The sequence below is a fragment of the Dryobates pubescens genome, chromosome 4 (assembly GCF_014839835.1).
Source record: "Dryobates pubescens isolate bDryPub1 chromosome 4, bDryPub1.pri, whole genome shotgun sequence".
In the NCBI taxonomy this organism is placed as follows: Eukaryota; Metazoa; Chordata; class Aves; order Piciformes; family Picidae; genus Dryobates; species Dryobates pubescens.
Window position 1 is genome coordinate 9540891 of NC_071615.1, and position 23230 is coordinate 9564120.

The window sequence follows — 23230 nt, forward strand, 5'->3', positions numbered from 1 at the left end:
ACATTATTTGAACTTAGCCCTCTCAACCAGATGTACATATTTGCTTATTTTCTACACAAGCTGCTACTGCAATAATTTTCTCCCTCCCAGCAGCTCTCACCCTTAAGAGTCACATCAAACAGATTTTTGTAGAATTTACTATTGACTTTACTTTCTCCTTAGAGAAGACAGTCCCACTTAAAGTAAACCATGTATATATTAAACCTTCTTTTGATACAATCCACATCCAAAGAGATAACAAGCATTTAAACCTTTTACATAGTCACAAGTTATGAGGTTGACCTTCTTCCTTTAGTGGAATATAGGAAGCCAGTTTTAAAGCTTAACCAGCAACAAAAAAACCTCCTGTATAATCAAATCCTGTAACCAGAGTTGAGTTCTTTGCAGTTTGGGCTGTGTTTTTAGACCAAGTGCATAGGACTGTCCTTTATCCTTTAAGCCTAAAGGAATTCTAGCTTTAGATGCAAATGCCAGCGTTCACACCTCAGGAAGCAGTCCTAAATATGTACAAATGCTTCTTTCTAATCAACAATATAAAAGTTCTTTGAATGGACTTTGTGCTGCATTAAGCGACATCTGATAAGGATATCAGAAGACTTAAAATAGTGTTAATAGTTAATAGCCGTTAATGTTTAACTGCAAATAATTCAGTTGCCCGTTTCTATTTAGTGTTAACCTTCCTTATTTAGAAGGCAAACAGGTGGCATGAATGGTGACTGGTTTACATTTTCAAAAAGAAAGGCTCATAGCTAACAATAGTTATTGTTGCTCCACAGCAAGTACTTTTTATCTCATTGTTCACACACACCATACTAGTAACATTCCAGTGCTTCTCCAGAGTTAACATCCTCCTGTCTCAGCTCCTGTATTAATTTCTTAAACATACACACTGTTCAAAGTTGTAAACATTTGAATCCTATGCAATTTTTTCAGTGAAACTGCAACAGCTGACAACATTATAGCTACCCTTTTGCACAACAGTCATTAAGTACTGATATTGGATTTAAGATTAATTACACTGTAATCTACAGTGAACGCAAAGCCCCGCTCCATTCACTCTGCTAATTGATTGCAACACTAGATCAGAAAGAAACCTCTTCATCACATTAAGTATGTAAATGGCTGGAAAGTTTTGGCTTAGTTTATGGCTGCTACAAATCATTCCACTTAACTAAACATTCAATCTCATAAATCAATTTACAAGTGAAACTATGAGGAACCAGAAAAAGCAGTTCTCTCTGCTTAGAGCAACTGAAATATTGTGAAAGACACTGAAACATTGATCTATAGGTTTTAAAGGGAGGAGATTGTTTGGTTGGGTTTGTTTTTTTTTGCCCCCTCCTTTTTTTATATCAGACCACTGTAACCACACAGAGGTGTCACATCCCACTTCCTCTAAAAGGAAAAACACATTCTATATGCCTCATAAAACCTGCAGTTAATAAAGAAGAAATACTATTAAACCCTTTCAACTTCAGCGTTCATCTAATCTTGTTGAAAAAAATAAAAACATTTACAATGTATTTAAAAATTAGAATATGCATTAAAAAAAATACAGAAGTTACTCCAGTAATTTACAAGAGAACATTGAAAGACATGTCAATAGTTCACAAGGAAGTACGGTCACAGTGCTCTTAGTAAACATTTTCCTTAAATCCACCTCTAGTGTTTGATGACGTGTGGCATAAAACCAACTGTACATTACATTTTTAAGACTTATTCATGTTGCTAATGGTGGATTCAAACTCTTGTTAGTTCAAAACCAGAGGAACTCGTGAGGCATTTCTCACACAATCATTTTGGGTATCATTAACTACAAAATAAACCTTTTCCCAGGTCCTACTTCCCAGTTACATCTGAACGTAAATTTGTTTAAATTTTAGAAAGCATCACAGTGTTAATCACGAGAGAGAGGTTTTGGTGGTTCCCCTCCCCAAATGCTTCAGCATTAGAAAAACAATTCTCAACATCACTGGACTAAAAATGCTGCTTCTTTAAAGTCATATTACATCATTTGCAAGTATGAAAATTGTCCTGGTATAACAACATCTCTATTTTTCACTTGTATACTTACAAAACCCCCAAATCCAAATTATTCCAAAATAATGGTGCAACTTTACCAGAGTCACTCTAAATTGTGTATTTACACTATAAAAACATTCTACTACATTTGCAACTTTGCATCAGTAGTTTAATATAGATATTTTAAAAGCACCCTTACAAACAAAAGTATTGCACTGGCATCATAAAATTCACAGTAAGTTTAACTTCCAGACCTTGGTAAAACAGTGCAAGAGCTTTTCATTGTGCAAGTGCTTTTCATCCATACATTCCCAGGTTATTCAAAATAAAACCATGTCTATGTTACATGCTGAAGTGGTTTTTCTGTGAATCAGGTTTGTTTCCTTTTTTGAGTTTTTCCTTCTTAATTTCACTTATCTTTTGAAATGATGAAAAATACCCACAAAACACTGTCCAATCCAACACTGAAATAGGTGTGTTTGGCAGATACGGCTCTATGTGTCCATTTTATACACAGTCCACAATGGTTGCAGAGATTATTCCATGAGTGAATCCTATTGCATGGAGTGGGGAATTCTCTTTCCATAATTTGCAGCACTTCCTCCACTTTTTGAGGCAGTAACTTCGACAGTCGTGTCTTCAACAGATCTTGAAGATAATACATTAAGAAAAGGTTACTCCAAAATAGCCTTAAAACAAATATAAACCTCTTCATACAAACTCTAAACTGTTATTTTAAGCCAGTTGCAAAAGTATTTTTCCTCATGTTTAATAGCCAGCTGGGACCCAGATGAAAGATCCATCAGGTTAACAGCTCATATCCAATAGAATCAAGTGTGGATGTCTCAACAAAGGTGTAAGAATACAGCACTCCAGTACTATCTCCTCAAGATATTATCTCAACCTCCACTGGTCTTCTTGAGCCAAATATATTATCTTTGAACATTTTCTGTTTCTTTATCTGGCACACTTCAATTACCCAGCATATGGCAACTCATTGGTTCCTGCTTGGTCTTGGGAGAGCCATTTCCCATGTACCTTTCTCATACCAATTATGACTGCATAGACTTCTAAGGTATTTTATACTATGCATCTCTTTCCAGACTCATGGATGCCAGTCTCCTTGTTATTCCTTTAATACATTTAATTCCATGTATTGAGAGTTTTTATCTTTTTCACTTTTTCTACATAACTTTTAAGATTGGAAATTGGAACAGCATGCAGTACTCCATTAATAACTTCAGGAAGTTATTAAAAAAAGTAAACACACCATTTTCTAAGTAGTTTTCTGTAACAAAACACTCTTATTGAGGCAACAGCTCATTTTCCAAACACTTACAATTCTTATATTAGGTGAAATATGAAGGTAACAGCTCAGGAAGATCTTCTGGTGGCCAGTATGGTGTCACAAGTTTTGTGTTGCCAGTGGTGGTTGCAGTTTTCTTTATTTGTTTTGGAGGACTGTTTGTTCATTGGTTGGTCTGCTTGCATTGGCTTTTCTTGGTGCTTTTGTTAGTGGGTGTAGCTTTGGTTGGGTTTGATGGTTTTTTTGTAGGGTAGTGGTTTTTCCTCTCCTCTCTTGACAATATCTGCCCAAACATGTTTAACCCGTTTGGTTAAGTTCATAAATATCTCCAGATGGGGAGAGGATTTGGGCTATCAGTGAGGGATGATCTGAGTTAGAAAGTTGTTTACGAGAAGCTACAAAGTACTTCAGATAAACTTACATCCAAAGGGATCCCTGAATTGTCTTTGGAGGTTCAATTGTTTGTTACCCTTTATTTTACTGTGAAAATTAAAATCATGGAGTTCATTTTAAAGCGTGTAACAACTCTTACCCACGCCCTCTATCTTGGTTCCTTCCAAATTGCCATTAGCAATGCAGTTGAACCAAAGTTTGTTTACTGTAGCATTAGAAGCTACTGTGTACTTGGGAGAGCTTGTAATAAAGCCCTCTGCACACCTGCTTCTTTAGTTAGTAATAATAAGCCATAAATTCTTCCTAACTACAATCAGTAAGATATAAGTTTGAAAAATGTAAAAATAATGGATAACTTTCACTGCTGGAAATTTATTACAGCAAAACACATCTACACATGCAAGCTGAAAGCAGGACCATCTAAAAGGAGCACATGATCTACTTGACCTTGCTAGCTGCAACTCCTGTAATCATGAAAAAGGTTAGGCAAAGACATTTAACAAATGCCATTTCTTCCCTGCAAATATGGAGCTCTTTTAAGCTCTAAATGCATTTCAGGAAAAAAAAAGTCTAAAGAGTAGAATGACTCATTTTTAACAGCCTGATTTCTAACTGCACATATAGTTAATAATAAACTACATAGCAGTAACAAATCTTCTAAAGCTGTATTGCTGCTGGTTTTATTCCACCTACAAGTTTTCTCTTAAGCAATAGTTACCTATATTGCATCTCCCTACTATTATAACTTTCTCCCAATAAAATTCCATGGCTTTCATGAAGAAACTATTTCCACATGTCCTTTGTTGTAAGCCAACAGTAGCTTCAAGATTTAGTTTCAAGAAGTAGCAGGGAAAGCTGATCTTGTACACAGTGAATCAGAACTCTCAGATGTACAGAATCCTTCATAGTACAAAACTACTATCTATAATACAAAACTGATTTTACAGTTCCCTCAGAAATGGACTTGACATAGTGAACTGAAAGGTTGACATTCCTCCCTGCCCCTCTTTTTCAGGGCATTGAGCATGCATTTCTTACTACACATGCCATATTAATGAGCACACTGGGGATATTTTGAAAGGCTTCATCTTCGACATTTCAAAGCTGAACCTAGGTACTTTTCTTAGCATGCTGGATAGTAGCACATCTTTCTCAAATGACTGAGGTTCAAGACAGGTAGTTTAACTATTAGTTGTGTTTATGAATTTCAAACTAGCAGCTACAACTATGCCCTTAAGTTAAATACAAGCCAGCATTTCATCTGCTTTGTTGTTCTCCAAGAAGTATTTCGTATTGATGAAAAGGGAGCTTCCCCTCACAAGAGCTCATGTGGGCGGTAGTTAATGGCCATTTCACACTTACTTTCGGCGGTGCTTAGTCAGGATCAGTTCAGAAGAGCACACAGCTCCTGTGCCTACACTCTGATAGACCTTGCAGGAAGCTCTCCTCACGCGAACTCCATCGCACTCACGCTGGCCTTTTCCACACTGAGATGTCTACAGGAAGTATCGTCTCTGCCTAACCGAATTCGGGCCGTCTTTCCCACGGTTCCTATCAGCACCTCAGCTGAGAAACATTCTCCGCAACATTTTTTTGTTTGTTTGTTTGTTTTGGGGGGGTGGGGGAGATAAGGTGGGGTGTTTGTTTGGGGTGTTGCTTGTTTGTTCGGTGCTTTGTTTGGTTTTTTTTTTTTTTGGTGTCAGCTGTGAACGAGCAACCAACTTTTCCCTGAATCTCAGGGAAGAGCTTCTCAAATTCCAGACAAACTGAAGGTTCTCCCCGTCCCCAGATTCCCTTCCGCTGACCCCTCCCGAAAGCTGTAAACTCGGCACAGCGGCACGCCCCGGGACTGGCCTCTCCGCAGCCGCGGGCAGCCTTCCCTGTCTCACCTGCTGGAGTCGGTGGGGCGGCCCCGCGGGCCCCCAGTACACTGCAGCTCCAGGTCGGCGGCGGCAGCGCGGGAACGCGAAGCGGGAGCGAAGGCTGAGGAGAGACGACGGCCGAGGCCGTGCACCAGGTCCCGCAGCAAGCTGTCCCCGCGACCCTTAGGTGGTGCCAGCCCCACGTCGTCGCGCAGCTCCTCCAGCGGCACCTCCAGGTTACCCGCGTACCAGAAAACCCACCAAATGAGACTGAGGAAAATGCCGATGCCACCCGCGTAGATGAGCAAGTCAGAGAAGAACACGTCGGCGAACACGCCGGCCAGTAACACAGCCAAGCCTAAAGCGTCGAAGGCCAGCGCCAGCCAGAAGGCGACCACGCAGCGGCCCAGCCCGCCGGGGGCCGCCATAGCGGGGGAGCGGCGGCAGCAGCGCCGCCACCGCCGCCTCAGGCAGCCCGCACCTGAGGGGACGGCCTGGGCCACGCCCCTCCATCGCACCTGCGCGCGGGCCACGCCCCTGGCGGAGAGGCTCTGGCCACGCCCCAGCGGCCGCTGAGGTGGAAGGCGGGAACTGCCCTCACCCGGTGCCGCCCAGCGGTGCCCCGCTCACAGCGGCGCGGTGCAGCACACGCCCTGTCTGCAGCCCCTCTCGCTATCAGCGGTGTTAGGCGACCTGAGAGGGCCTTTCCTCTTGCCTTTAAGCCGTGGAGGCAGCTGGAGTTTCTTCCTGTCTTGCACCACCCGAGAGAATAGGAGGAGCAGGTGTTCAGGATGGGTCCGTAGCGACTGCCGGTGTTTTTGGAGTTGCCGAGTAATGGTCACTGTTTGGGTGACAGAGCTGGACCCATTTACCTGTACCCAGCCAAGACAGGGTTGCCTCATCTGCCTTAATCAAGACAGCCTACAGGGGATGCACCCCAGGAAAGGTGGTCTTGAGATTAATGTACATGTTGTGGATCTCCACTCTTGCAAGAAGAAACAGCTATTGGTAGGCAGCAGACAGACTACTTCAGGTACATGCCTGAGGAGGTTGAATACATCGGAAGAAACACCCTAGGCAAAACCAGCTTAAAGATACCTTACATTTCACTTGTTATCAGGTTGTTAACCTAAATATTTCTAACAAGTTCAATAGGTATCAAGATATTTTCATTATGTGGAACTAAAAAAAAGAGGGAAGCAGCTATTTCACATTTTAAATTGCACGTTAAATAGATTGCTGCTTGTGCTGTGCTATGCATTGTTCTTTTGTTTCAGCCCTTGTCCGTTCCATTACTAAGCTTTGCTTCTGGAAGGTGTCACATAAACAATATTTATTTTTTCCTGGAATAGCCTGTCTGCCCTTTGACAATTTGAGTGCAGCTAGTCTGGGTCAGGAAAAGTTAAAAGGTAAGAAATAGAGGCAATTATGATAATGAGTTTATTTGTTCCAGCTCATCAGTTAGGAGGAAACACAAATTACTCGTTACAGGCCTTGGTGAAAAAAGTTCTTGGGATTAGATTTTCTTAGGGTATTTTACTTCATTAATATATTTGTCTACCAAAAAGACACCACTGAATGACTCTATAAAATCTGTTACAACAAAAAACATTCAAGCGGACTGTAGCCTGTGTGTTTTCTTGCGTGCTTGCTTTGGTGTTTTTGAAGACTTCTTAGCTGACTCTATTGATTTGCCAGCTTTAGGTGCTGCAAAAGACTTTGCTTCAGGCTTTTTAGGAGTCTTTTTAAGCTCTTTCCCCTTTATTGCTTCCTTGGGCATGCTGGGCTGCTTGGCTTTTTTCTGTTTTGGTGATGTCTGGAGGTCAACACTCTCTTCTGTAACTTTATGTTTTGGTTTTGGAGTCTCCAGAGCCTGAGGTTGTTTTTTTCTCTTACCGAGGGAAGATTTAGTTTTCTTGCTCAGGTTTCCTGCACTTGATTTCATTTTCTATATTTAAGACAGAAAAAAAAAGAAATTACCCATCCACTTAAACATCTTTACTATTTTTCAAGATGTAAATAAAACTATTATCAGTGACAAATGCTTTCTATAGATTGAACTGTGCCCCAGCCCAAGTGATCTGTACACATTTCAGTCTTGAAACAGAGGATTAAACACAGGAATAATGAAAATAATGGAAAAAAACCCCAACAAAATAGTAAGAAAGTAGGAATATAACATGCAAGGATCTTCTTAAGCCAGTGAATTACTGACCTCTGCTGGCATAGCTTTAAACCAGAGTTCTAGACTTAATAGATTCAATACAGCTCAACTTCATTGGAAGTCCAGCTGTACGCATGCAAACTGACTGCACTCTTCTCTGTGCACTAAGCCTAAAATTCTTTGGAGTTCATCACATATTCCCAAACTACCCTCATGAAAGATGGCTGCTGTCATCAGAGCAACTCATAGAACTCATCTCTAGCCGCATCTATTGCAAAGATATGCTCCAATCACAAATGCAATATAACTAATTTGAATTTTTAAGTGTTACTGTTTTATTTATCCCACTATCTTTCCTAGATGTTTGTTACACATGAGGATATCATCAATCTGGTCCTTTAGCAGACATGTTAATGACAATGTCTGTATCATCTCTTAATACTGGCAACAATAAATCCACACAGTACTTCATATGCAAACTGCCAGCTCTCAATTTAGATTGTTAACGCTGCACACCCAGAGAATGTTGCTTAGAATCATAGCATTGTCAGGGTTGGAAGGGATCTCAAAGAACACCCAGTTCCATTCCCCTGCCATGGGCACAGACTCTTCAGTCTAGACCAGGTTGCTCACAGCCCCATCCAGCTTGGCCTTAAAAACTTCCAGGGATGGGGCTTCCATCACCTCCCTAGGCAAGCTGTTCCAGTGTCTCACCACCCTCATGGTGAAGAACTTGTTTTTCCTCAGATTTTGCAGCATTAAAATAAATAAAAACATTTTTCCAATAAATTCTGAAGTAAAATTTTTCATGATTTTTAGTATTAAGCTGTTTCTCAGTCATTTACCCTTTCTTCTGACTTCAGGCTTGTTATTCAACCTAGAACAATTGCTGTTATTCAGAAAAATATGTAAAAGGACAATAACCACCAGCTTCCTTTGTAACAGAGGAGAACTAAAAAATACATCCTTCCCCCAACTAACTACTTTCCCATACACTCAGCTCTTGCTTTTATGATATATTCACAAAATATTCAGTTCGCTTGAAGTGTGTTTACAGACAGTTCCCTAAGCAACAATGAACAACTAAACAGTTCAGAACATTTAGTTTTGACTGAAATGCAAGTCTCTCAAAATTATGAAACCATTACCTCCAGCTGATCTAAGATGGTTGTTTGTATAGGCACCAGTTGTGGAATTTCTTCATCGTCATGATCACCTGGTTCTTGGACTGCTGCTTTTTCTTTTATCTCAAGGTCCTGAGTAGCAGCAGCAGCAGCTGCATTTTTAATTTCAGTTGTTGAAGTGACTTGACTTGACTTAGTTTTTTTAGATGCCTTCTTGCTCTTGGGCTTCTTTTTCTTTCCCTCCTAGGATTAAGTGGAAGTACATCTCAAATCTTCAAGACATTTCTAAATCAGTAATAATTGCTTTAATACAGTTAAAAACAGGACTTTGAATACAGTTCAATAGACCTGGACTGGTCAACCATATGCAAATATGAAAAAAATGCATTATTTCCAGAAGTTCAGTGTAAAGGGCTCCTAAGCAAGCAATAATGTCAAGATTACAGTCTTGTAAGTTCAATATATATATACGCTCCAAAGCTATTTGAGACAGAACATAATAAGCAGAACTCAGTACAATGGAGCAGATTTTCTTTTTCCAGAAAGTCAGTGAGCCCCTCCTGTGCAAATATAGGAACCTGTGAATGATTCATATGCCACTGATTAGCCAACAGATAATGGATGCATAGTTTCATTCCACATATATGTTAATGAGTGGATTTTCAGAAGGCAAATATGAATAAACAACACAAGCAGAAGATCAAAACATTAATCTCAGCCCCCTCACTTCATAACTAGAAACACTTAACTTGCTTACTTCCAGTTTGCTTCACAACCCACCAGGGAGCTTCCAGTTTTGTCAGTATTACTATTTGAAGCACTCAGACTCAGGAGGACTTAACCCATGTGTAGCCATAAATGCCTGGGCTCACCTGCTAACTTTTAAACCCATCACATCGGACACTGATACATAAAAAGAAGCTGAAGAACTAGTTGTTCCAATTTGGTTTTATGGAAAGTTTGAAGCACTATTTTTTTTTTACCTTTACTTTCTTTTTTCTTTCAGGTGGCTCTCTGTCAAGCTCATCCAAGTTGGAGATATTAGCAGTAAAAATCGGAAGTGCCACTGATTTAAGTGTTTTGAGGTGAAGAATTTTGACATTTTTCCAATTCTGCAACAACAAAACCAGCATATTGTGTAAAAACAAGAAGGTTGAGTTATGCACTGGCTTGGCTTTAATGCAATCAATCAGCAGTACCTTTGGTAGCTTCTTAGCAATCACCTCAGCTGCTGCAATGACATTATTTAGGATCTCATCAGCTTTCATTCCAGTGTGACCTATACGTGCTGTACTGAAAGAAATGAAGAGCAATATTTATTTGGGGGCAAATAAGCAGACTTGATGCTGGGTTTAGACATATCCAGAAAAGAAAAAAGGCCACTCATCTGCAGCTATCTTAATTTGCACAAAGGATGGCTGGCTATTGCAGAAGCCTTTTGTAACACAACAGGTTTACCTGTATTAACCTTTCTGTATTTGGATATGAAACTTCTGCCTATTACTAAGCATATTACCAGTTTAGATCCTTTTAGATGCAAAATATGTGGGGGGGGGGAAAAGTGTTAGATAAACAGAGTATTTTGGAAGTAGTTCTAATTTATTTTGACAGTAATGTAGATAAACAGAGTATTTTGGAAGTAGTTCTAATTTATTTTGACAGTAATGTGTTTCTAAGATTGTACCTGCTGTTTGACAGCAACCTAAGATTCCTCAGGTATAAGGAAAAAGAGACAAAAAGTAAAACTTGGCAGTGAGAATTCTTAATAAGAACTACTGACTTCGTTACGCAGATTAAGGTTCAAAATGGCCCACACCTGCAACGGTGACCCTTAACCTCTTTTATTCACAATATCAGTGGAATGAAAGAACTCACTTAGAATTCCTACAATTGAGGTAGAACCATCCTGCAAGCAAAGTCATTAATCTACTCATACTTACTAACAGCACCCTTTGTTGTTAACTGAGAGCGTAGTCCCCTGGATATGCTTATTAATTTCCTTAGCCAGATTCTTGGCTTTCAGGTTTACAGATACAGGCGTCCTAGAAAAGAAAGGCAGAGGATTACAGCAAAATCAAAGAAACCCAACCCCACTCTAAACCCCACCCAACCAAAGCTTTACTGAGAAGAATGTAATCTTAAAGAAGATAATGCAAAGTGGATATACAGAATTGAAAGACCTACTTTTTCCTTTCATAAAAGTGCCTTCCTAGATGCGAGGGCAAGAGCCTTCTGATGCGGTCATCAGACAGAAAGAGATCAAATCTGTTCAGGAGGCGACGCTTTGCTTCAAATATTTTATATTCTTTTTTGAGAGTTTTGTATGAGATGATCTGCAATGCAAGTAACAGTTTAGTCCCTACTGCTAAAAACACAGCCTAGCATACCTCTTAGAACTGCACAGATCAACTTGTGTAACCGATAGTCTATCGTGGAGCATTATTTTAGTATGCTTAAGACTATCAATAGGAAAAGGGTATGGTACTTTCTGCTTTAAGAGTCAAACATGGATCTCCTGCATAGTAACTGTAAATCACCAAAGAAAACTGGAGTACATTCTAGCATCCAAATCAAGGTGCAATACAACAATATTTCATAGTGTTACTGCCAATAGTGTAAACAATCCAATCCAGCTGCAAAGAACTTAAATATTCTTGTTTTTCCAGTTGCTTAAACTAAATATTGAGCATTTGTCTAGCAATTACATCTGACTGCTTGAAAACCTATTTAAAGATGAAGAAATTATTCTGAGTAAATACTGCAATTTAGAGAAACTAGTTTGAATAACCTGAAAAATCTTACTAGAGATCATTAACTCAGAACCTTGACAGTAGAATATTAAACAGCAGGAAACAAAAGCTACTTTTCCTTTTTGCTAGTTCAAGAGGAAATAAATGGCACTGTGGACTATACTATCATATATCTCTCTTACCTGGCTAACGCTCCTGATCCCATTCTGGATTAAAAGCTTCTTGTACAGATTTTCAGTCTGTTCTGATGATAAATTTGGTTCATCCTTTGTGAAGAGGCAAACCTCAGCTGTTTCTGGTCGGATGCCGTGGGGCAGTGGTCTAAGATGAGAATGAGAGATGGACAGAGAACATGTGAAAGGAGAAAAGTTTATTCCAGAACCAAGACTACACCAAGAGATCATTACCCCTTAGCAAGTACTACCAATAAGCTATGTGTCCAGATTCTCTTCTTCATTAATTACTAAACATTCTCAGGGGAAACTATGCTTTTTAAGTGCAGAGAACTGTAAAAGCTCACCAGTCATATACAGTGGCTCTGGTCAGATACACTGCTGAATGCATCTGTCCTGCCTGGAGCTGTTACCACCCAAGTTCTGGGAGAAGGACTTCTGTTTACACCATGGCTGCATCCAGTCCTTAGACAAGTCTTTGTAGTGCTGTGTCTCAGATAAATAGATGGGAGCTTTCCCAGTATAGCACTGCTACAGTTTAAAGTAAAACCTCTGGAATTCATGCTCAGGTTTTGGAATCACAAGAAAAACGAAGCCGTCTTGCTAATGATTTTGATGGTGGCTTGAAGACAAAGAAGAGACTGATTTCTTGAGCTTCAAGATTAAAATGCACATAACTTGTAACTGGCGACCAACAAACCCAGTACTCCCTGTGTGCTCGAAGCAGGCAGAGCCGAGCTTCGCGTTACAGCGGAAGTGGGGGCAGGCAAGTGCTCGGAAGGGAGCTGCCAGGACAGAATCGTGGCAGCCAAACCCCTTAAGCTCACAATCAACCATGTGCTCTTTTCCAGGCCAAAGGACGCGAGCGACCCCTGTAACCACACGGCTCGAGAGAATCTCTTACATTTTGATGACCTTTGCCGCACGCGGCACCTTCCAGACCGTCACCATGAGGTGCACGTTCTCGCTCTCGTTGAGGAGAAGCGCCTTCCCCTTGGCCTTGCTTCTGGCGAACGCCAGGAGAGCCTCCACCGCCTTCTTTACCTGCAACGGCACGGCAGCCGCCGGAATTACGTTATGTTACAACCCAACGCGGCCCGGCCCAGCTGCGCTCCCGCCGCCCCACAGTACCTGCTCCCGCTCCAGCTGCCCCGATCCCTTCGCCATAGCTCCGCCGTCACCACGTGTGGCTATCACGCCTGCGCGCAGGCACCTCCGGGGCACGGCAGGGCACCTCCGGGGCGGGGGCCGGGGCCGCACAGCGTAGCGTTCGTGAGGCGCTTCCGCCGCGCCGCGGTCGCTGTTCTGCGACGGTCTGTCCCCCTTCTTGGGCTCTGGTGTGTCTTCAGCAGCGGGGTTATCCACAGCTCAGGCTGAGTTGCTCAGGGCTGTGTCGAGTCGCAGCCTCCAGGCAGGGAGATTGCGCTCCCTGTGTGGGAAACCTGTGTTTATGCAGGGCTGTCCTCACGGCCAGAAGGGGTTTGGCCTGCTCACCTTGGCATCTCGGTGGTGCTGGCCACCTTCCCTCCAAGTAACATGATCAGGTGGTTTGTGTTAGGCTCGCAGTCACCTCAGGACCTTTGGATCAGAGCTGCTCCCCAGCCAGTGCTGTCACAAGGGGCTTCTTCCCAAATGGAGATTTGCATTTGTCTTTGCTGAATATTGAAAGCTTTATGTTACCTAATCCCTCCAACCCATCTAGGTCTTTCTGCATGAGTGCTACCCTTGAGGATATTAAGTCCCCAAGTTTGATGTCAGCTACAAGGTTGATGTGACCATGCTTCAAGACAGTGATAAAGACTTTCTAGGATGTGTCTTAGGATAAATCCCAGCAGTACTGCATTTGTTACTGGCCTTCAGGTAGAGTACAAACTGTCATCTCTGTGCTGAAAGCCTTGTATTCAGGCAGTTAATAGCCATTTAGTTAATAGCCATTTAGTTAGCCACCCACCCCTACTATACTGTTTAAGATTGAAGATTGTTGGAGACTGTTGAAAGCTGTACTAAAGTTGAGATGCCATCCACTCCTTGCCCCTCTCTGCAAACCTCATCATTTTCTCATAAAAAGTAGGTTGGTTGGGATGTGTGGTTCCAGTAACTGTCCCTTTCTTAAAGGCACAGCCTTAAACTGTCACAGGATGTTTTACAGTTGGTCAAGCATCTCCTTCCAAGATGACCTGTTCAATTATTTTCCCAGGACCAAATGAGTGTCACTGGTGTGTGGCTGACTTGGATAAGAAATATTTCAGCTTAATGCAGCATGCAATGCACATGAAGAGTGGTCTTTCAGCTTTGCAAGTTCACAAATTAGTACTTACTCTTAGAAGGGAAAGCAGGTTTGTTTCTTTCACCAGTGTTATTGCTAGACACAACATATTCTGCTGTAGGTCTCAATGATACTTTGTGAATGTATATATTTTTCCTTAAACCATTTGTTGCACTTATTTAGATGCTAAGATTTAAAATGTTGAGATTGAAAGCTATTCTACTCCATTACTTAAAAGAATGTTTCTATATAGCCCTAATTTTATACTTTCTCCTAGCAAAAGGGATATAAAAGTAAAAATTGTTTCTGCGGAGGTCGGTCGGGCTTAGCCGCGCCTCCACCTCCGCAGAAAGGCCCTCTCGTCACCCGACAGCGCCGGCTCAGGGCGGTAGCGTGGTCCGGCCCCGCCTGTTATGGGCTGGGCCCCGCGTACCCGGCTGAGAGCTGCTTCGGCCGTGCCGCGCCGCTGTTGGTGCTCTGCGACGGGGCGGAGGACCGGGGCGGGTCTGCGGGTGGCACGGGCTCAGGGCCGCCTGGGACCGAACCGAACCCGAGGCCTCTCCTGCGCCGCTCCGACCGGGAGCCGGGCCAGGCAAGGTACCTCCGGAGGGTTGCCTTTTTCCGCACAGCAGAAGGACGGTATCTTTTTCCTGAACTGTGGCTGGAGCCGGCTTCAAACCACTGATGTTCTGCGGCTGCCTACCGCTCCCCTCCAGTACTAGAAAGGAGCTCCTAATCCCGAGCCCGGCGCGGCCCGGTAAGTTGCGTTGTTGTGCCGGGAGGGCCGGCGTCGAGACGCGACAGGTCGGGCACAGTTCCAGTTACTGCTCGGAAATGTCGCTTGGGTTCGTGAAGTCCTGGGGCGGTGGTGCCGCGGGGTTCCCGGAACGCGCAGTCTTCCGGGGAACGGCTGGGACCGTGGGCGCTCCCAGGGCGGGAGCCGCTTGGCCCCGTCTCCTCTCGGGATGGGTCGGCTCGGGATCCGGTGGAGCCCACGAAGTCGTTGGCAGAAACATCTCTGCTGGGAGCCCTCTTTTGTGGATAACGTCTGGCAGAATGGGTGCAATTCCGAGAAACGGCCGTTCTGCGGGAATCCCAGCCCGGCGGGAGCAGAGGAGCTTTCTTGGCGGGAGCCGCTCGGCCCATGGCGGGGCTCAGCCCGCGGAGCCCTGCGGGTCCTTCGGGTGCTTCCCCGAGCGAGGCTTACCGAGAAGCCAGGGGCCAGCTTAGGCTCAACTCTTACCCCGGCGGCTCAGAAAGCGGGCACCAGCGGGGAGCGGTTCGCTCGGCTTGGTGTCGGCGTTGCGTGACTTTGGCGCTGTTTCTCGACACATCCAAATTTATCAGTTTCCATTATTTATCTCGGATTTAAATTAGAAAATGTCTGAAGTTACCTTGCTGCCTGCAAACCACGATTTGCAGTTTGTCAAAGCACCGGATCCCTCAGGTGCCCCAGTTCCGTGTTAGTGTGCCCCTTGCTGATTTCTGCCATCCGGTATGGAAATCTTCTGAATCGCGGAAACCTCGGTTTAAGTCATCAAAATGCACCAGTTTCACGCTTTTTAAAGGGAACCCCTGTACTCATTTTGAGAGGCACTTTTCGTGTTTATGAGGGCTTTATCTAGATGTGCCCCCTTCCGGTGCAGAAATGAAGATGTGATCTATATGTTGTTGTCTAGTGTTCCCTAAGTGACATTAATGATAAGCATCTCGGACCACATGAAGGAATTTGTGGAATGAGGAGACATTAAAATATTAGTAAAATCATTAATTTTAAAAGAATAAAAGAGAGTATCTTTCTCCTTTAAATTTCTGAAGTGAAATTCCTCCTTGATTCATACGGTGAGATCAGAGATCCTGTGTGAGATAAGCAAAAATGCAGCCATTGTGCCCATTTGTCTGAAAAGACTAAAAATGGACAAAGCCTCTCCGATGAAGAATCCATAATCCCAGGACCTGGGTTTTTGCCTTTCAGCTTGCCCAGTGCTTTCCCCCACAGCAGTAGTGGGGGGAAACACAGTGATGTGTTAGCTGAGTGGAGAAGGAGCATAGGGGAGTGGTTTTCCCTTCAGATTGGGTGACAGATTGACCAGAGTTGCCATCCTTAGCTACTGGAACTTCTAAACACCTTCCAGTCTCCCCTTTCATACCAGTCACTTCAGACTCACCCCTTGCTTTCCTTGGATGTGTTTGGTTACCAGGTTTGCTGTGATTTTAGTATGTTACATACTTTTAAAAGATCGCTATTTCATTCTCTGTTACAAAGAAAAACTGCAAGCTAGCAGCCAGCAGGGTAGTTGCCATTTTACCATTTTCCCCCCTTGCACTGGATCTGTTGTCCACTATTAATATTTAAAAATCCAAAGTTTGCAGTTCTGTGAGGACTGAGCTTGTCTCCATTTCCATCAGTGTGTGCAGATTCTTTCTTCTGTGGGGCAGTTTTGCTCTGCCGTCTGCTGATTTGCGTGTGCTGGTGTGATGCAGAATGCCCTGCCAGAAGTCTAAAAGTTTCTTGGAACTCCAGTCATGCAACAGCATTACTTAACAATGAGCTGGAGAGCAAACACTTCCTCTCGAGAATTACAGGAAAAAGGAGGGAAGGAAGGATTTTTTTCTGAGCAGCAGCAGCAAAGGCACTTGTGTTGCTTTGGAAACATTTATTGCTGTGCTCAGTCATGTTTTGTTAGTTTACAAACTGTGAGAAGCTCCTCACTTGGCTATGAGAAATTAATCTTTTGAGTATATTCTTTATTACTAGATGAGCAGTAAGGCGCCTCAGAGAGGTCACAAAAGAGTTTCCAGTCTAATCTTCTGTTTTCACTAACAGTGTTCTTCTCTCTTAACCTCCAAGATCAAAATTGTTCATGTTTAATTTTTAGATGCTTCTTTTAAAGAGAGCTCAGTCATATATGAGAGAAGGGAAGAAATAGTGTAATATAATGTAACTTGTGATGAGTGCAGAAAGCTGGATTATGAGGCAGTTGCCTAGGGCATGAACCTGACAAAGTGAGATGGAGACTGACTATGAGTGAGGAGCTAGTACTTGTAAGTGTATTGGAAATATTCAAGACTCTATTGCCACATTTCCCACCAGCTGGATTTATGTAGATACATTTATCAGTAAAAGGTGTGGTCTTATTAAAATGAGTGAGGTTTTCTGCCTCTTACTCAGCTGAGGAGGAGCCTGGCTGTTGCCTACCTCATTTAATTCTATTTGAATATATGACAGCAGATATTTAACAGCGGGGCTTGGCATTCTTGCTAGTTTCAGAGAGACTGAGGGGACATGTCTTTGGCAGCATGCCTTTGAGGCTGCATGTCCCTGCACATAGCCAGCACCCACAGATGTACTTCCAAAAGTTTTTTGAGTTTTTGCCTAAGCTAGTCACCTCCCTGCTTTGTACCACAGCTGAGCTGCTAATCCCTCACCAGCTCCCTTTGCCTTCTGTGCTGGTGAAAAACTGGGTGAAAGAGTCAAGGGTTGTTCTACTGCTGTAGTTGGGATGGAGGGTATTGAACCACCATCAATAAATTCATTCTAGTGCTGTCATCTGCTTCAGAAATTCTGCAGAAAGCCCTCCCTGCTGCAGTCAGCCACACCAAACCATGAGGGCTTGAAATAAAAGATCTCACCTGGCAGCTATGCGGATGTGAGCAGAGCAAGTGGGGGAAAGGTAGCAGCAACACTAGGCCCAGACTCGGAGATCAGAAAATAGCAAGAGCAGGAGAGGAAGGGACAGGAGGGTTGTGTATGAATGGGCAGCATGTTGCTGAGCAAGGCCTGGCCCTCTTCACAGCGAATGCAGATCCTGGCTTGCACCACGGTAGGTGGTGTGACTTTACCACACACATTCCTTGTGACAGGAGAGATGGCAGCCACATCTAATCCAGAATGTCATCTCCCACTAAGGGGCCATATTGCATTGGCAAACAATCTTGAGGAAATAAGTTGTTTAAAAGCCTTAAATAATTATTTCATTTGTTTTCAGTTTACTTAGGCAGCTTTACTATGCTTAAAGAATTCAGTGCTGTTAAAGCTGCATAATTCCCCTTCTCCAGAGCTGTGAAGGCTGGGTTTGTGGATGGCTGGGTTTGTGTTTTGCCCCTTGCTGATTATCTCCTGTGGTAATCAATCTGCATCCTGTTGGAGCAATGCTCAGAGGCCTTTGCTATGAACCTTTTCAAGAGGATGATGCTCTTATTATCTAGGGTGCTCCTGGTGACAGGGCTTGGGGAGAATTTTTTGCCAATAGATCAGGCACTTCATTCTCAAATTCTTTCAGTCAGTGGCATTACAGGGCTTTGGTGACATGTTGGTTGGTGGTGGTTTGGTTCTCTTGCTTGTTCCTTTAATATCTGGCTTTTGTAGAAGCTAAATGAGTATGTCCACTGCCAATGGCAGTTTAGTAATTAAAACTTTACAGAAAAGTCTTGCTCATCTGTACTTTTTCTCCTGCACTTCCTGTTGTTCCATGGGCAAATTTTTGGTTCATCAGGCAGTGCAGCAGATGTGGATCCTAACATTTGCCAGAGTAGAAGGAAGAGCTAAACACCTTAGTTGGGATGCTGATGTAAACTTGCAATAATGTCTTCTGTTGGCAGAATTTCAGCACAAGTTCCTGAACCTGGCCAGTGTCAGCGATGGCAAGGTGCCCACATGTTGCACCACATACCCTCTGGATCCTGTTCTTTTCATGTGCAACAAATGAAGGTGTGTTTGTCAATGTTTTAAATTATTTTGGTGACATTTTTATCAACTGTGTTTTCCCATGACTAATAGATGACACTGTTACCATTAATTAACTAACAAAAATGTGTGACTTCAGTTACCAGAAATATCCCTAGAGTAGGGGAAATGCTTCGCTTTTCTTTGGGCTTTTCTGTGCCCTCTCAGTGCCTGAAACAGTGTGACTTCAAATCTTTCTGGCTCTCTGTACACTTCCACAACAGTGTCAAGCAAAAGCCAGAACAGGAAATACTGAGTGAAGTTAAGAAAAGGTGGTGCTAGAAGAAAGCCTGCATCAAGAAGGTCTGGTCAGCAGGGAGGGGAGAGCATACCTGTGCTTGGGAAGCTTTGAACCATTGTAGATGAAGCCTGTATACATGCTTGCAGTGACTTTGGTCTGACTCCTACCTGCATCTTGCCTTTGACCCTTTGGTACTAACACATTGTAGATGAAGCCTGTGTACGTGCCTGCAGCAACCTTGGTCTGACTCCTACCTGCATTGTTGCTTTTGACTCTTTGATATTAACACACAGGATGATGCTGTTTTGTAGCTAAATGATGATGCCTTTTAGATAGAGCTGTCAGATTTTCTATGGAAGGACTGTTGGATGAATTGTGCCTATTTCAATATCACTACTGCAGACCTTCTTCCTTTCCAAGACCACAGATGTCTCCAGAAGAGACCTTTGGTGCCATGCATCTCTTTCCATTTACACAGAACATGAGAAGTAACAATGCCTTCACTCAGTATGGGGTTTGGTAGCTCTCTTTGGTTAATGTGCTGCGTAGTCTAGTTTATTCTTTTAATTCTCTTGCTTCTCATCACGTGCTGCTTCTTCCTAGTTACGGCTGCAGCACACGTGGAGGAATTTGCCTGCTTCACTGACTATGACAAAGAGCTGGTTTGTCACTGGAAGGTGCCTGCGCAAACGGATTGCTCCAAAGAGTTCCTTCTCTACTACAGGAACAAATCTCATCCTCTGCTGTAAGTGTTTAATAAGATGTTACATTATCACTGTTGTAACTTCATACATCCTATAGTCCTCATCAGCTTTGATTTCCTGGCCCACCTACCATGAGGATCTGGGACAAAGTGGAATCTAGGTTCTTCTTGCCAGGGGAAATATGGCTTGCTGCAATTAACAGCATTCCCTGTTCAGTGGTCTGCTCTTCTGCAGACCTCACTACTGAGACCATTCAGTACAGACGAATGATCAGGTACTACTTGTAGGAGTGGCAGGGTTCTCATACGTTTACCCATTTAATGCAAAATTTTGTCTATCTCTGGAGAAATCTTCCCTGGTTCACCAGGCCGTAGCCTGTGGGACAGGTTCTGATCTCTGCACGCAGTCTGATTCCATGTTCAAGCACAGAGTGTTGTCCCTCTTCTGCAACAGGGCTGGTCAGCATCTCCTACACAGGAAGATGCGTCTGGGCTCTTCTGTTTTTCTCCATATGATTTCTCCATACAGACATCCGAATCAGCTCCCTGTAGCAAACCTGTTCCTGTACTAGCAAGCTGTGAGTCTGTTCCTCCAGAGGCTGCAGTGTGCTGGAGGGTGTTAATTTTTCCTCTGGGTATCAATCCCCAGCCTTCCTGTCAGGTTTTTCTTTTGTGCCGTACAGATCACAGAATGCTTTGGGTTGGAAGGGATCCTCAAAGATTATCTTATCCAACCCCTCTGCAGTGAACAGGAACACCTCCAACAAGATGATGTTGCTCGGGGCCCCATCAAGTTTGGCCAGGAATGTTTCCAGGGATGGGGCCTCAGCCACATCTCGGGGAAACCCGTTCCAGTATTTCCCCACTCTCATAGTAAAACACTGGATGTCCAAATACAAGTGTCCAAGGGGTATTTTGGGAGGATGGGTTGTTTGAGAGGGAGCTCAGTTTTGGTTTGAGTTTGGGCAAAACCCTTCTAGGAACTGAGCTTGTTTGCCTCAATTGTGATTAGCTCTACACACTGGGAAGCTTGATTGGAGCTTTCCAAGAAGCTGTGTGCAGACACTCCAAACATCACCTCGTTGTCTGCCTGTTTTCCAGAGACAGTGTGTGTGTTCCTGAGAATGGGAAGGACAGGCAGTGCACCTGCACAATCCATGCCAAGTTTTTTGTGTCAAGCCTGACATACATTCTAGCCTTGCAGTTCAATGGGACTGTCATGTGGAATTACAATGTTACACCAGCCCTGGTTGGTAAGAGACTGCTTTGTCACCAGACCTGTAATCCTAGCCAACTCCTTGTGTCATTGGAACAGTTTTTCCCATGCTATGCTATTTTAAATGTAAAATCCATTTGGCTTGGAAACCCAATTCTAGAGTGGATTCTTTAGGAAAGAGTGTAAGGAATGGAGCAAGCAAAGAATGATTCTTCCTCTAGCTGCACCCTATCAGCTGCAGTGTGTGGGCTTCAATGGTCTTCAGGCATTTTGCTCATGGCTGTAGTATTCAAGGTCAAAGAGGAATGTGCTTGCCCCAGTTTCTCAAAAGATGCCAGGCTATCCCTACTGACACTTGCTCTGTTCTTGTCAGATTTTTCATGCTGGTTGGATCAATGTCCTGGCAAGAGATTTTCACAGTAATTGCTGTTGGATTATAACAACCAGTGACAAAAAAGTAATGACTCTGCTCTTTCCCAGGGCAGAGTGTAGATTCGGTTTGTCTGAGCACCTGGTTTGTTTAGAGCAGTGCTCGTTTATAGCACTTGTCACCTCAAACAGCCAGGGAGCTCATTCACATTCGCAGACATTCAGCTGAGGTGGTTCTCTTCAGAATAGTTGATTATCACTGCTGCTTATCAGCAGAAGGAGTAGGAGCATGCAGCAGTTTCTAGGAGACAGGTAGCCAGGCCATCCTGGCTGTGATGTTGTCAAGTTCTGCACCTACCCCATAGTGGGCTGTTTCCATTTTTTCCAGGCTGAAAGCTGTAGCAGCAACAGGGTGAACTTGCAGTTTATCCAGCCAGCTGGAAGGTTCAGTGCTCATTAAAGAATACCTTGCCATTGCTGTGGTTTGGCCTTTATATCCTTGTGCTACATCCCAGTGTAAAGGACTGAATGCATTGACTGCAATGAGATCTGGTGTCTGGTGAATGTTTGTCTCTACTTCTCTCTATTGGTGCTTTCCCATTACCATGTTCTCCTTGATTGTATTTTTTAACATCCAGTTAAGCCAAGGGCCCCCAAAAATCTTGCCATTGAGAAAGCCGAAAATGGTAATTTCAATCTGAGCTGGGAAGAGAGCTACTCTCCTTCATCCATGCTCTCTGGACAGATAGTCATTTATGAAGTGAAATACTGGAGGAAACGGCACCCAACAGAGGTAAGAGACAGCCATTGTCTAAATTTTCTGTCTCCCTGGAAGCTTTCAAGTCTAAAAGGTCCTCTGAAAAGTCTTGAAAACATTTAATGAGTACTGGTGTAAGGGCCAGGAAGGGCAAGGCCTCCCATGTTGCTGGTCACACTCTTGTCACAGGTCACAGTGCCCCAGGGTGGTTCAGCTGGCTTTAAAGGATTGAAACTCTTCTGACTGCTACTCCAAAATGTTATGCTGCTTTTGATAGAGATTGAGAAAACAATGCTTCTGTTTCTCGAACTTCATTTACTCCTCAGACATCAGGAAGCTGGAGGCTGTTAATGACTCCATGGACACTTGAGGCATTTTGGACAGCCTCTTGAACAATTGGGCCATTAAGCTTGGGAGGCTTCTGGCAGGGAAAGCACATGCATGTCACAAATACTACCTGTTCCTGACAGCCAGCAGATGTCACACCCAGCAGCTTAGGTGTGCAGTTAGTCACCGGCTGAGCTGTGACGGGGCACTGGAACACACAGCACCACTGTCTGTCAACTGCTGTCACCAGCCCTTCACCTTATCAAGGAATCAAAAGGACCTTTCCAACTTTGTTTTCAGGTTTCTGTACAAGCAATTAACTACCAGGCTAAAAGCTTTGAAATTGTGGCAAGCTCCCTGCAGAGCGGATATGATTATGTTGCAAGTGTGAGGTGTAAGTACCCCAACTATCCAGCCTACTGGAGTGAATGGAGCGAAGAAGTTGAGTTTCACTGTGGTAAGTATTGTAACAAATAGTAGCTTGATAAAAGGATGGTGTAGGTTTATAATCCATATCATGCTCTCCTCTCAGAGGAGAGTTATGGAATCACCATCTTCATCCCTCCAAACATGTTGTGCATACATCTGCAAAGGCTTGCATAGAGACTAAACAGAACAAGGTAGCTCCTGGGGAAACTAAGAAAAGACCAAAGGAAGTTGGACCAAAGGAAGCCTTGTGTAAAAAGGGCTGTAAGGGGATGTGTTTAATGTACAGAAATTTCACGAGGCAGACCCCAGGGAAGGAGAAGAGACATTTAAAGAACAGTATTGACATGAGAGGAAGCGACTGTAAATGAACAAGAGATATTTAGGCTGCAAACTCAGCAATAC

The 23230-nt window shown here is 43.4% G+C and overlaps 3 protein-coding genes across 3 annotated transcripts; 1 reads left to right on the plus strand and 2 right to left on the minus strand.

Annotated features, from left to right (window-relative positions):
* Positions 1-2576: 2576 nt before the first annotated feature.
* Positions 2577-6030, minus strand: LOC128899981 (transmembrane protein 238-like). The gene is made up of 2 exons (XM_054180419.1): positions 5611-6030; positions 2577-2670 (listed from the first exon to the last, which is right to left on the minus strand). The coding sequence occupies exons 1-2, from the start codon at positions 6009-6011 to the stop codon at positions 2577-2579; spliced, it is 495 nt and encodes a 164-aa protein (XP_054036394.1). The 5' UTR covers positions 6012-6030.
* Positions 6031-7017: 987 nt separating this feature from the next.
* Positions 7018-12992, minus strand: RSL1D1 (ribosomal L1 domain containing 1). Its single transcript, XM_009898935.2, has 9 exons — positions 12926-12992; positions 12699-12838; positions 11804-11942; positions 11056-11204; positions 10812-10913; positions 10071-10164; positions 9861-9983; positions 8896-9114; positions 7018-7531 (listed from the first exon to the last, which is right to left on the minus strand). The coding sequence occupies exons 1-9, from the start codon at positions 12959-12961 to the stop codon at positions 7196-7198; spliced, it is 1338 nt and encodes a 445-aa protein (XP_009897237.2). The 5' UTR covers positions 12962-12992; the 3' UTR covers positions 7018-7195.
* A 1665-nt stretch (positions 12993-14657) lies between these two features.
* Positions 14658-23197, plus strand: LOC104299384 (interleukin-4 receptor subunit alpha). The gene is made up of 6 exons (XM_054180444.1): positions 14658-14817; positions 18663-18771; positions 19631-19772; positions 20832-20983; positions 21954-22108; positions 22700-23197. The coding sequence occupies exons 2-6, from the start codon at positions 18702-18704 to the stop codon at positions 22874-22876; spliced, it is 696 nt and encodes a 231-aa protein (XP_054036419.1). The 5' UTR covers positions 14658-14817; positions 18663-18701; the 3' UTR covers positions 22877-23197.
* Positions 23198-23230: the final 33 nt, after the last annotated feature.

Bases quoted from the DNA above. Each gene is read 5' to 3' on its own strand.
- RSL1D1 (XM_009898935.2), bottom strand. From the start codon at position 12,961: ATGGCGAAGGGATCGGGGCAGCTGGAGCGGGAGCAG. The intron at 11,205-11,803 runs GTAAGAGAGATA...CTTGCATTGCAG, and splicing joins GGATCAGGAGCGTTAGCCAG to ATCATCTCATACAAAACTCT. The intron at 7,532-8,895 runs GTAATGGTTTCA...TCTTAAATATAG, and splicing joins CCATCTTAGATCAGCTGGAG to AAAATGAAATCAAGTGCAGG.
- LOC104299384 (XM_054180444.1), top strand. From the start codon at position 18,702: ATGGCAAGGTGCCCACATGTTGCACCACATACCCTCTGGATCCTGTTC. The intron at 18,772-19,630 runs GTGTGTTTGTCA...GCTTCTTCCTAG, and splicing joins TTCATGTGCAACAAATGAAG to TTACGGCTGCAGCACACGTG. The intron at 19,773-20,831 runs GTAAGTGTTTAA...CCTGTTTTCCAG, and splicing joins AACAAATCTCATCCTCTGCT to AGACAGTGTGTGTGTTCCTG.
- LOC128899981 (XM_054180419.1), bottom strand. From the start codon at position 6,011: ATGGCGGCCCCCGGCGGGCTGGGCCGCTGCGTGGTCGCCTTCTGGCTG. The intron at 2,671-5,610 runs GTGAGACAGGGA...ATTATCTTCAAG, and splicing joins CGCCCCACCGACTCCAGCAG to ATCTGTTGAAGACACGACTG.